Source organism: Dromiciops gliroides, chromosome 4, assembly GCF_019393635.1.
Source record: "Dromiciops gliroides isolate mDroGli1 chromosome 4, mDroGli1.pri, whole genome shotgun sequence".
Classification (NCBI taxonomy): domain Eukaryota; kingdom Metazoa; phylum Chordata; class Mammalia; order Microbiotheria; family Microbiotheriidae; genus Dromiciops; species Dromiciops gliroides.
Window position 1 is genome coordinate 43,833,412 of NC_057864.1, and position 13,899 is coordinate 43,847,310.

Here is a 13,899-nt window from a genome sequence, read left to right on the forward strand (position 1 = left end):
CAGGACTCAGCAGAGGGGCTCTTAACCTTGGTTGCAAAATTGTGCACTTTGTACATCTCTCTAAGTCTAGAAACTCATCTCTTACAGAGTACAAATATCAACCCGTAGTCAGCATAAGAAGTGTTTGATCTCTTTGGGTCAAATTCTCTGACTTTCCTGTGCCTCATTTCCAAATTTGTAGACCGATAATTCTCTTGGCGGAGGGGGCAGCCAGTTGGCACAGTGGATAGAGCAACCTGGGCCTGGAATCAGGACGACCTGGGTTCAGATCTGCCCTCAGAGGCCTACTATCTGTGTGACCTTGGGCGAGTCACTTAAGCTTTGCCTCAGTTTCCTCAATTATAAAATGGGGCTAATAATAGCACCTACTTCCTATTATTGTGAGGATCAAATGACAATATTTTCCAAATGTGTGCCTTGCACACAGACCCTTAATAAATGCTAGCTATTCTTGTTGCTATTGGTAATTATCATCATCATTATTGTTATTATTATGATCTTATGATGATGATGTTAGTAAAGCCAGCCCTGTACCTGGGTAGGGGAAATGTAATGTTTCCAACAGTAACTTTTTTTTTCTGGGGCAATGAGGGTTAAGTGACTTGCCCAGGGTCACACAGCTAGTAAGTGTCAAGTGTCTGAGGCTGGATTTGAACTCAGGTACTTCTGAATCTGGGGCTTTATCCACTGCTCCACCTAGCTGCCCACTAACAGTAACTTTTATAAGGCTATTACGTATCTATTAATGCACCTCCGCTACAGCATATAAAAATTGGGGGTGGGGGTGGGCGTGCTTACGGTGTGTCTTACTCTCCGTCCATCTAGAGCCTGGCCAGTTACGATGTCTGCAGCATCCTCCTGGGGACCTCGACCATGCTCGTGTGGCTCGGCGTCATTCGCTATCTTGGCTTCTTCCAAAAGTACAACGTAAGGTCTTTTCCTCGGGCTCTCCGGGGTGGTCGGCGTTGATTCGATGGTCCCGGGTTAGAGGTAGAGTGCTCACCAATGGTGCCTCTGTCCTGCAGCTCCTCATTCTGACTCTCCAGGCAGCGCTGCCCAACGTGATTCGGTTCTGCTGCTGCGCTGCCATGATCTACCTGGGCTACTGCTTCTGCGGCTGGATCGTCCTGGGACCTTATCATGTGAAGGTGCGGAGACACGGCTGGTCACTCGGGACTCCTGGGGCAAACAAGCAAGTGAACACACCAGTTTAGAAAATCTTGTCAGTCCCTTCCTTGGAAGATTTGGGGGATCCGTGGTTGCAGAACATTGCATGTGTGTGTGTGTGTGTGTGTGTGTGTGTGTGTGTGTGTATTTACCCCAATGTAGTGATCGCTTTTGCTGAGTTTTACAATATTTTGTCTTCAAGAAAGAAAGTCCTTTTTATAAGAGATGACTCTTGGATGGAGAGAGGGACGCAGGTCAGCGTGCTGGAGCCAGCTCTAACCTGTTTGTCCAGTCAGTTGTTCAGTTTTCAGTGGGAACATTTAAATCTGTGAAGACTACAGATGTAGACTTAATTTATTGCTTTGTTCATTGTCTAGGCTTAAGAAAGTGATGGGGAAAAATGTTAGTAATACAAATTAGGGAAGGGATGAGGAAGGGAATAAGAATTGACATAGCTCTTCCTATGTGCCAGGCACTATGCTAAATACTTTACAAATACTATCTTATTTGATACCCCTGCCAGGTAGATGCCCTTGAATTTACAGGTGAAGAAACTAAGGCAGTTTGTTAAAGGACTTACCTGCAGTCACTCAGCTACAAACCGTCTGAGACCAGCCCAGGTTTTCCTTACTCCAAACCCAGAACTCAATCCACCATGCCAACTAACTGCCTATTTATATTAAATTTAATTATATTAAATTAAGCTCTAAAATGGGTCATTCATACAATCTTTCCCTCAAAGCCAGTTAGTAAACATTTATTGGTGGGACAAATGGAGAAATTAGATGATGTATAAATGAGAGAAAGCAATAAAAAAAGTTTTAAAAAGAGAAAATCAGAATACTTAAGATTCAGAATTTAATTTGTGAGCAGCTTGAGAAACATCGAATGGTTATTCTCAGTATCAAGAAAGTATATGGTTAATTTTATAAATTACTACTAGTAATTGTTGACCCTTATCTACCCCTTTAAAGTTTGCAAAGTTCTTTGTAACCCTTTATCTCATTTGATGCTATATTTATCACCCCCATTTCATAGCTAAGAAAACTAAGACTCAGGTCTCGGTCTCAAAATCCATTATTTACAATCCATTATTTTGATATTGCTGTTATCATCCCCATTCCACAGTTGAGAAAACTGAGGCCCAGAGATCCCAGATTGGTAGCGTGGTAAAAGTCAGAAGAGCTAGGTCTGAATCTTGGCTCTGTGGCATTAACTGCTCATGTCACACTGGCAAAGCACTTGACCTCTGGATCTCAGTTTACTTCTCTGGAAAAAGAGGGAGTTAGATTAGTTGGACCGCTAACGTTCCTTTCCAAGCAGAGCTTTCGATCTGTGTTGCTCACTTGCCAAGAGATAGTCAGTAAATATTTAAGCTCTTACTATGTTCCAGGGCAGCTAGGGGGCGCCATAGTGCATAGAGTACTGGGCATAGAATCAGAAAGCCTCATCTTCCTGAGTTCAAATTTAGGCTCACATATTTACTTGGTGTGTGACCCTGGGCGAGTCACTTGCCTCAGTTTCCTCAACTGTAAAAGGAGAATAATACCATCAATCTCCCTAGGTTGTTTTGAAGATCAAATGAGATATTTGTAAAAAAAAAAAATGCTTAGCCTAGACATAGTAGGTGCTATATAAATGGCTATTCCTGTCCTCTCTTTTAAAAATGTACAAAAACAATCCCATAAGAATTAACTAAAAATTCAAGTTGCAGATTTTCAGAAATCATTCATTTAAATCAGTGTTTTGAGTCTAATAGCTTCAGTTTGTACAATGAGTTTCATTTTCCTGATTTCCTGCAAGTGTTGGTTAAAAAGCTTACCTTTTTTTTTTTTTTGAGGCCTTCCCTGGTGCCTGTAGTTGCTGGTGCCTTTCCCCTCTCAGATTACCTTCTATCTACTCTGTATTTGTCCTGCATAGACCTAGTTTTTTACAAGTTGTCTCTCCCATTAGGACGTGCACTCTCTGTGGGTAGTGACTGTTTGGGCCCATTTTTTGTATCACGGTGCCTAGCCGGTGCAGGAACTATGTAAATTCTTCTTGATTGATTATTTAGCTAGATGTACAACTCTCCTTCTCACCAGGGCTTATGAATCATTTCTGAAATAGATCAAAATCTCACTCTTTGAAAAAGTGGGAACAAGGCTCAGACGGGCAGCATGATGACATTGCTTATGGCCTGGCCTACTTCATGTTTCTGTTAAATGGGGCATGAAGAAGGAACAGCTTGTCTTGGAGAAATTAAAGAATAAACTTGTCCATATGATGTGATTGATACAGTAAGCACTAGCCCCGTCCCTCTGATAGTGATTTTAAATTTTTTTTTTTTTTTTTTAGTGAGGCAATTGGGGTTAAGTGACTTGCCCAGGGTCACACAGCTAGTAAGTGTTAAGTGTCTGAGGCCGGATTTGAACCCAGGTACTCCTGACTCCAGGGCCAGTGCTCTATCTACTACACCACCTAGCTGCCCCTCTGATAGTGATTTAAACCAGGGGTTCTTAACCATTTTGGGGATGCCCTGGACCCCTTTGACAGCCTGGTGAAGCCAGTGGACTCCTTCTAAAAATGTGTTTTAATGCATAAAATACTTAGTTTACAAAAGAAACCAATTATTTTAAAATGTAGATTTCAAAGTGTTTTTAAAAATTCACAAATCCTGGGCTAACTTGTTTTGTGGGGCAATGAGGGTTAAGTGACTTGCCCAGGATCATACAGCTAGTGTCAAGTGTCTGAGGTCAAATTTGAACTCAGGTCCTCCAGAATCCAGGGGTGATGATTTATCTACTGTACCATCTAGCTGCCCCTGCCCCGGGTTAACTTTTAAATTAAATTAAAATTGATTTAAACCAATTCACTTCCATGACTACTAGATAGAATGATTAAGGTGGTACAGTGGATAGAACATTTGACCCTAAGTCAGGAAGTTGTTGTTGTTGGGTTGTTTCCAATTTTTTGTGACCTTATTCAGGGTTTGCTTGGTAATGATCCTGGAGTAGTTTGCCATTTCCTTCTCCAGCTCATTTTACAGATGAGGAACTGAGGCAAACAGGGTGAAGTGACTTGCCCAGGGTCACACAGCTAACGAGATTTGAACTCAGGAAGATGAATCTTCCTGAATTCAGGCCTGGCACTCTATCTACTGTGCCACCTAGCTCCCTAAATCAGGAAGACCTGGGTTCAAATCCTACCTCAGCCACTTTAATTAGAGGGCAAGTTATTTAACCTCTATCTGCCTCAGTTTCCTCATCTGTAAAATGGGGATGTAATGGCACCTTCCCAATCAGGGTTATTGTGAAGATAAAAGAGGATATTTGTAAAATGATTTGAAAGCTTTGAAAAGCACTATAGAAATACTGGCTATTGTGAACTATTACAAATATGTTAGAAAACCTGGATCTGGACCCTTAGTTTGGGATTTAAAACCTGTGTGACCTTGGGCAAGGCACCTCAATTCCCTGAGACTTGGTTTCTTTATCTGTAAAATGAAGGGGTTGGCCTGGATCAGTGGTATCAAATCCCAATATAAATGGAAGTCACTAATCTGGACTTGAGGATTCCTGTAGGCTACATGTTGACAATGTAATATCCATGTTTTATTTTATTTTAATTTATTTTGTTAAGTATTTCCCAATTACATTTTTTTTTTAGTGAGGCAGTTGGGGTTAAGTGACTTGCCCAGGGTCACACAGCTAGTAAGTGTTAAATGTCTGAGGCCAGATTTGAACTCAGGTCCTCCTGACTCCAGGACCGGTGCTCTATCCACTGCACCACCTAGCTGCCCCTCCAATTACATTTTACTGTGGTTCAGTGAGCTGGACACCACTGGCCTAGATGATGTGTTGTTCAGTCATTTCAGTCATGTCCAACTCTTGGTGATCACGTTTGGGGTTTTCTTGGCAAAGATGTTGAAGTGGCTTGCCATTTCCTTGTCCAGCTCATTTTACAGATGAGGAAACTGAGATAAGCAGGGTGAAGTGACTCGCCCAGGGTCACACAGCTAGAAAGTGTCTGAGACCAGATTTGAACTCAGATTCTCCTGACTCCAGGCCTGGGGCACTCTATCCACTACACCACCTAGCTGAAGGTAACTTCCAGCTTCAAATCTACAACCTGAAACAAGGATCAAAAGTGGCATGGGACGGGGCAGCTAGGTGGTGCAGTGGATAAAGCACTGCCTTGGATTCAGGAGGACCTGAGTTCAAATCAAGCCTCAGATATTTGCCACTTACTAGCTGTGTGACCTTGGGCAAGTCACTTAACCCTCATTACACACACACACACACACACACACACACACACACACACACACACACACGCAAAATTTTTTTTTTTATAGTGGCATGGGAGGCATCAGGGCTCATTCTGGAATGTTGTGACGTGAAAAGTGTCCAAGTTTGAGAAGCCCATGGATTTTAAAGAGAATGTTTGTCTGTTTGGTCTTTTCAGTTCCGGTCCCTGAATACGGTCTCCGAGTGCCTCTTCTCTCTCATAAATGGAGACGATATGTTCGCCACATTTGCAAAAATGCAGCAAAAAAGTTACTTGGTTTGGTTGTTTAGTCGCATTTACCTCTACTCTTTCATCAGCCTCTTTATCTACATGGTGTTAAGTCTCTTCATTGCCTTGATTACTGACACCTATGAAACAATTAAGGTAAGTGTGGTGAGCCCACGATGCCAGGTTGAGAAGGGTGGGTCTCAGAAGAAGATTGTTCCTTGGCTGTGGGACTTACAACTTCAGAAGCAGGGGCAAAAGAGCATGGAATGATCAGAGGTCCTCACTGGGAAGAAGAAGGATCTGCCATCCCAAAGATATTGAAATAGAGCAGCAAAGTCGGGGAAGCTTTGAGCTTCTGAATGTTCAGGGTTTCACCTTAACACATTTCTCACTGCAGACTGCAAGACTGGGAATCAAGAAGAACTGGGTTCAGAACTCCCCTTATCAGGGGCAGCTAGGTGGCGCAGTGGATAGAGTACCGGCCCTGGAGTCAGGAGTACCTGAGTTCAAATCCGGTCTCAGACACTTAACACTTACTAGCTGTGTGACCCTGGGCAAGTTACTTAACCCCAATTGCCTCACTGAAAAAAAGAAAAAAAAAGAAAAAAAAGAAAGAACTCCCCTTAGCCACTTGATAGGTGGGTGATACTGAGCCAGACACTCAGTTTCTTCATCTGCAAAATGTGGATAATTGTCACACCTGTCTGAGAAGGTTATTTTGAACAAACAAATAAGTTTCTGGGAAGGGTTTTGCCAACCATTTCCTCTCTGGCATGCTTTCTAACTTTCTAAAAGGTATTTCAGAGGGAGGTGACCCTTAGGCAGAAAAGCTAGAAGCTTCAGGAAGAATATCCAGTCTTTCAAGTGGCCATTCTTTGCAGTAGAATGTACTATTTTCTAAGGCTTTCAGTTATATCTAGTCACTTGAAAGCCAGATCAGAACACACTGTTCTGTGTGGTTATATGCCCATGGATCACCCTCCATGCCTAAAGATGGGAAGAAGAGATTTGAAGATGGGGTAGCAGCCTAGACTTTAAGTTTCTTAAATCGTGATGTTTAAAATGTGTTTAGGCTCAGAGCTAATAAACATAAGAGTTGGCAAGTGACTAAATGACTTCAGGAAGGTAGGGTAGTGCCAAATTGTTTCAGGTGTTTTCCAGTCACCTCTGACTCTTTGTGACCCTATTTGACAGAGATACTGGACTGGTTTGCCATTTCCTTTTCCAGCTCATTTTACAGATGAGGAAAATAAGGCAAACAGGGTTAAGTGACTTGTTCAGGGTCACATAGCTAGGAAGTGTTTGAGGTCAAATTTGAACACGGAGTCTTTCTGAATCCATGTTTAGTATCTATCTACGGCGCCACCTAGCTGCCCAACTAGAAAGGTGCCCAATTAGAAAGTTCCAAATTAGGAGGCAGAAGGCATGAGTTAGAATCCTATCTCTGCCACATACTACCCATGTGACCTTAGACAAGTCTAAGTGATGTTGAAGACCTGTCTTGATACATGTGACAAAATATAACGAGACACAAATTGATTCAATTCAATAAACGCTGGGCTGTTTGGCAGTATTTGTGAAGCTGTCCTGTGGAAAAGAAAGCTTAGCTTTTCATTCACAGGAAGAGATCCCAGAGGCCATTTAGTCTAGCTTCTCCATGAACAAGAATCCACTCTAATAAAAAAAAGGAAGAAAACGCTAATATTCCCCACAATGATCATCTTCCCTTTGATCAAAGACCTCCAGTGTAGGGGAACTTATTCCTTCCCAAGGCATCCCTTTCCAGTTTGGGGCAGCTCAGATTCTTAGGAAGTTTTCCCCTTAGGTCAGGTCTAAACTTTTCTTATTAAAACTGTCTCTTGCCCCCAGTTCTGCCCCAGAATATACCTAATCTCTCTTCTATATGAGAGCCTTTCAGAGCTTGAAGGCACCAATCCCCGCCCCCCCCCCCAAGTCTTCCCTTCTCCAGTATAAACATCCATCATTCCTTCATCCATAGAGATGAAGTCATTCGCCATCCTGGACGCGCTCCAGCTCATCAGCTGGTTGGTTAGCGGTGTCTGTCTCTACAATTTTAATTGGCATTTGTCTTACTAAGGGTGATTTGGAGCATGTTTTCATACAGTGGCTTATAATTTACAATTTTTGAAAACTGTCCATATCCTCCGACCACTTACCTAAGCAGGGAGTGGCTCTTGGTCATATGAGGCTCACGGGTCTAGGACTGGTAGAGACTTCAGAGGTCCCCAAATCCAACCCCTTCATTTTAGAGGTGAGAAAACTGAGATCCTCCTTGTAACAGCTGATAGAACTGGACCTGGGGCTTCGGATGGGGGTCTGAATAAGCAGGGCATGGTGGAGTATTTACTTCCCTTGTTCTCGATACTGTGTCCTATGTTCTACCCATGAGCCTTAGGTTCTGTGCAAGGCTTCAGAACACTTTCCAACTGAAGCTAGCCTCAAGGCTGAGGAATAAATTGGCAACTGCTCCCCTAGTGGACCCTAGAAATTCTGAACTACAAATTTTAGGGGCACCTATAAGCTGGAGCTGGCCTTCCCCAAGGCCTTCTTGACTTTCATTCCCAATACACTGAAATCTAGTGGCCAAAGGTCACCACCAGTCATTCTGAAGATGAAGAAACAGAGTCTCTTATTCAGTGTCACCTATAAAGTGGAAGATCTTCTTGATTTCCAATCTTACAGTCTGTCAACTATGCCATGTGGCAGGGAGAAATGAATTGAGGTAAAATCTTGAACATTTCAGGCCACCAGTGGTATCAAATAGAAACAGGCCACCAGGGGGCAGCTAGGTGATACAGTGCATAAAACACCAGTCCTGGATTCAGGAGGACCCGAGTTCAAATCCGGCCTCAGCCACTTGACACTTACTAGCTGTGTGACCTTGGGCAAGTCACTTAACCCTCATTGCCCCACAAAAAAAAAAAAAGAAAAAGAAACAGGCCACCAAACCCTTACATAAAGATCCCTGCTGGCTGCCTATTGACTTAGAAAACTACAAACTGATGTTATCTATGTTGCATTTTATTTTTACTTATTTTGTTAAACAATTCCCAATTACAATTTTTTTTTTTTGCAGGGCAATGGGGTTTAAGTGACTTTTCCAGGGTCACACAGCTAGTAAGTGTCAAGTGTCTGAGGCTGGATTTGAACTCAGGTCCTCCTGAATCCAGGGCCTGTGCTTTATCCACTGTGCCACCTAGCTGCCCCTCCCAATTACATTTTAATATGGTTCCAGTGGTACTCAGGGAGTTTTGCTGGCCTTGAGGTTGATTCCTCTGGACCAGATTAGCTAGAATCCTGGTAACTAAATGATCCCAAACAGTTTCTTTCAGTCTGGTTTGGAAATCAGGAAGAACTTTCAAGGATAGGGTAGTGTTAGGGCAGTGGTGTGCTGGCAGATATTTTTTTAACAGCTGGCTCTTGGGGGGAATATTGGGACAGTTTTTTGTTTATTCTGCATTTTATCCATCACTTTCTTAAGACTAGACAATCAGAAAAACATTAAGTCAAGCTCCAATTTGTGGCTTTTGCTGATTTCTGGGGTACAAATGTTTACACTGAAAATTTAACAACTAGCTCTTGGTAAGAGATGTAGTTCCCCACCCCACCCTTTCTATTGACACCTTCCCCACCTCCCCACCCCTTTGGATTTGTAATAGGACAATATCTAGTCACCATCTCATTTAAATGAGGTAATATATATAAAGTACTTTGAAAATCTGAAAGCCAGTATATGTCAGTTACTTTTCTCCAACCCACAAATGCTTCACACTAATTATTTTGTTTGTTTGTTTGTTTGTTTTGGTGAGGCAATTGGGGTTAAGTGACTTGCCTAGGGTCACACAGCTAGTAAGTGTTAAGTGTCTGAGGCCGGATTTGAATTCAGGTACTCTTGACTCCAGGGCTGGTGCTTTATCCACTGCACCACCTAGCTGCCCCTCAGAGAAGTCTTAAGTGACTTCCCACGGGCAAATCTCTAGCTACTCAGCTAACACTGGCTGTGTGTATGTGACTTGGGTAGGTCGTTTAAACTCTCTTTGTTTCAATTTTCTCATCTGTGTAACAAAAGGGGTGGCTGGGTGGGGGAATCATACTAACCTCTACTTACCAGGGATCAGATGAGGTAATATTTGTAAAGTGTGAGGCACACATAATGTGAGGTGCTACATAAATGCTAGCTAGTAGAGGTAGTAGTAGTTATCAGAGTAGGGGTAGTGATACTGATAGTTGCCATCATCCTCATCCTCATCTTCATTGTGGTGTCATCACCTCAGAACCAGGATTAGAGTTTAGGTCTTCTGGGTTTTTGTTTTTTTTGGGGGGTGAGGCAATTGGGGTTAAGTGACTTGCCCAGGGTCACACAGCTAGTACATGTCAAGTGTCTGAGGCCGGATTTGAACTCAGGTCCTCCTGAATCCAGGGCCAGTGCTCTATCCACTGCGCCATCTAGCTGCCCCAAGTTTAGGTCTTCTGATAACTGGTCTTTGATAGCAACTCGTGATATAACATGAAGGGTGGCTTGTTTTTCATTCAAATTTAGAGCTAGAAGTCCCTTTAAAGGCAGTGAGATGTTACAATTCATAGAATGAAGTCAAAATAACCTGATTTTGGGGGCAGCTAGGTGGCACAGTGGATAGAGCACTGGCCCTGGAGTCAGGAGTACCTGAGTTCAAATCCAGCCTCAGACACTTACTAGCTGTGTGACCCTGGGCAAGTCACTTAACCCCAATTGCCTCACTTAAAAAAAAAATAATGTGAGTTCTAATCCAGCCTCAGACACTTGCTATGTCTGCGACCAGGTACAAATCCTTTAAGTTTTATGCCTCATTTACTTCATCTGTAAAATGGGGCATGCACAGCAAATCTATACATATTTATGTCTAATGGTAGCCATCTTTCAGGTGGGGGGGAAGGAAAAAAAGAAAAAATTTACATGATAACTTTATTATATATTTAAAAGGAATAGCAAATTGTACATAATAAATTTGTAATTTCATGTGCAATCGTTTTTTTCTATTATATTATGTCATGAAATGCTTGTTTTATTTCACGAATTTAAAATAAATTTAAAAATTTAAAGAATAATAAAATGGGGGGACATAGAGGTTAAGCTGCATACTTTTTCCATATCCCCCTTCTACTCTGTAAAGTTCCATCCAGTCAGGGGTTGTCTTATATAAACATTTTTCTCCTTTATCAAGAGCCCCAGCTCTTACCTTACAGCACAGTGGTGACCAATAGTCAGGAAGTCCTGAGTTCAAATCTGGTCTCAGGCACTTACTTACCAGCTATATGACTTTGGGGTAGTCATTTAACCTCTGCCTCCCTCAGTTTCCTCATCCATAAAATGAGGATAATAATAGCTCCTACCTCCCAGGGTTGTTGTGAGGATCAAATAACATGTAAGCACTTTGTAAACCTTAGAGGAATATATGAATCTTGTCATTATTATCATCATGTAATCAATCCAACCTTTCATTTTACAGATAAGGGAATTAAAGTTAAAGGACTTGTCACCTATGGCCCCACAAATAGTTTACTTGCAGAACCAGGTCCCCCTGAGCTGCTGGCACCTTTTCCATTGTATCGTGGATGCCTGCTTAGAAGAAATCTCTTCAGTCATTTGTCTCAAAGTGGATTTACAGTTGTTTTATAGGAGTGTTAAAAGTATGATCCTTTCCCCTTCCTCTCTAGCATTACCAACAAGATGGCTTTCCGGAGACTGAACTGCACACATTTATTTCTGAATGTAAAGATCTGCCCAACTCTGGTCTATACAGGTTGGAAGAAGAGAACAGGAAGTCTCTCTTCTGCTGTTGAAAATAGTAAGTCTTAAACCCCTGGTTGCCACAGGGTACAAAGTTACAGGTAATTTGGAGATCGCAGGAGGAAGTAAGATCCCCTTTCCGAGAACGGGGATACCAAGCTGTTGGGTTATACCTGTTCATTTTGAAAAAAGAAAACTTTTACAAATGTATATTTAAATACAAGTTAAAGCACAACAATCTCAAAGAAAACTTTTTTTTTTTTAAAAAGAAAACTTTTACAAATGAATATTTAAATACAAATTAAAGCACAACACAAATACCTGTTCATTTTGAAGAACATTTAGGTGTTGAAAGCAGTACTTAGGATACTTTGGGGTTTTATGAGTGTTTGGGTGGGATGCTCTTTGAAGCATAGAACACTCTATTTCTTTTATTTTTTCTTTTCTTTCTTTCTTTTTTTTTTTGCGGGGCAATGAGGGTCAAGTGACTTGCCCAGGGTCACACAGCTAGTGTCAAGTGTCTGAGGTTGGATTTGAACTCAGGTCCTTCTGAATCCAGGGCCAGTGCTTTATCCACTGCACCACCTAGCTGCCCCACTCTGTTTCTTTTTAATAACCAAAGATTACCCTATCATTTTAGAATTTTGAGCTTTCTGCCATATTTTATACTCATTTTTTCTAGTTGCCACTTTTGTCTTGCTTCCTACAAATGTCATTGCTCCTTGACCACCGCCCCCCAAATTAAAGGCAAATACAAAAATGTAAACGAAAAGACGACTAGCAGGAAAACTCCGTGTCTTTAATGAAAGACAGCATTAATTTTCTCCCATCAACAGGCTTTGATGATCAGAAATGGGATCTGGGGGGAAAAAGACAGAAACCACCACTAGGGTTGATCTGAGTCTAAAAGCTAGCTATGATTCATCTGCTCCCACTTCTGAGAAAGCCAGAGGAAAGGACAATTCATAACATTAATAATTGTTAGAACTAAAAAATGAAACCTTCTTTTGAAAGATGAGGAAACAGGCCAAGAGGAGGGAGGACACTTAAAATACTTTATATCTGTGCTCATGGCTTTTGAAAATTGTATAGTTAATGATTTCTTTTTTCATATAAAGGGGTTTCTTAGCACCTCAGTCTCATTAAAAATAGTAACATAAGATTTAAACATTTTTTATTTTATTTTTAATTCATGGAATAAAACAACAATTTCCAAACATGGTATATTAAAAAAAATAGATGATTTCACATGATGCTGAAAGTATTAAGATATTTTTCCTGGGGTTTGGATGGGGTGCGGCTAGAGTAGAGATTCTATGGTTATTGGTGTTTGGGGACAACAGATATGTTTTAAAAGATGAATTGTCAAAGATACCTTATAGGCACTTTGTCTTTTGAAATTTAAAAATAAAAAAGTTGGCCTCCCATTTCTGAGATTCCTGAGAACACGTGTCTCAGGAAAAACATAAAGACACAAAAATAATTTGATTTTTGGTTCTTTCTTATAATCTCTTGTTGACTTGAGGAGGAGCATTTAACTGCCAGCATGCTATTTATTAAAGTAGAAACTAATTTGAATGACTTTCAAACAGTGAAATGAGTTTCTTAAGCAGAAAAGTGTGTTGTTTGGTGCTGGGGTTTTGTTTTGTTTTATTTTGTTTTTTTTACCAAGAAGAAATTGATGAACACTGGATATGTTTTATCTTTGAAGGCCATAATGAAGAAATCCTTGAAGCTGTGAAATCTCCCTGCTATTATCAAGTATTGAACAGCAATAATGACTGAATGTGTCTGAAGTGGAAGGCTTTAAAGGAAAATGAATGTAGGATATTTTATCTGTATATGTGTTTTTTAAAACAAACCCAAAAAAGTAGAAAATTAATATGTATCTCATTCAGCTTGCATTTTCCTAGGCCTATAGATCAGATGTTTGGGTTATAGTCATTGTTAGAACTGCATGGCAATGGAGTGGTTGTTTTAAAATTGTGTTGTTCATCTTGATGGAGAGTCAGAAAGGCCTGTCTTGGAAGCATACTCATTGTATGACCATGGACATTTCACACTTCATCTCTCAACGTTCCAGGAAACTCCCTAACCAAGGCTGTAATTTTTTTTAAGAATCTGATTTTGTTTTCTTTTTAGTTCTGATTTCTCTTCTTCTCCCTTTCCCTCCTTCACCCATTGAGAAGGCAAGTAAAAGTGAAAACTGTTACAAATATGTATAGCAAGATCACAAATTACAGGAGTTACCAACTTGTGCTGTTGGAGATTTCCATGCTAGGAAACCATAGTAATGGGGGAAATAAAAATCATCTGATAAGTCCATCTCTTCTCTCTCTTTTTCCCCAGGGTCTCCTGGGGAAGGAGCCATACATACAGAAATGTCCAGGGTGTTTGGATGGAATAGGTTCAAACAGAAAATACTAGCTTTAGACATAGAGTGAGTG

The 13,899-nt window shown here is 41.1% G+C and overlaps 1 protein-coding gene across 1 annotated transcript in view; it reads left to right on the forward strand.

Moving 5' to 3' along the window:
- MCOLN3 (mucolipin TRP cation channel 3) overlaps nucleotides 1-13,308 on the forward strand; it is a 43,964-nt gene extending 30,656 nt beyond the window's left edge. Inside the window, exons 10-14 of the mRNA XM_043962456.1 lie at nucleotides 826-927; nucleotides 1,026-1,148; nucleotides 5,614-5,820; nucleotides 11,380-11,510; nucleotides 13,164-13,308. Coding sequence (XP_043818391.1) covers nucleotides 826-927; nucleotides 1,026-1,148; nucleotides 5,614-5,820; nucleotides 11,380-11,505 — 558 coding nt within the window. The 3' untranslated portion in view covers nucleotides 11,506-11,510; nucleotides 13,164-13,308. The remainder of the gene's footprint in view (nucleotides 1-825; nucleotides 928-1,025; nucleotides 1,149-5,613; nucleotides 5,821-11,379; nucleotides 11,511-13,163) is intronic.
- Nucleotides 13,309-13,899: the final 591 nt, after the last annotated feature.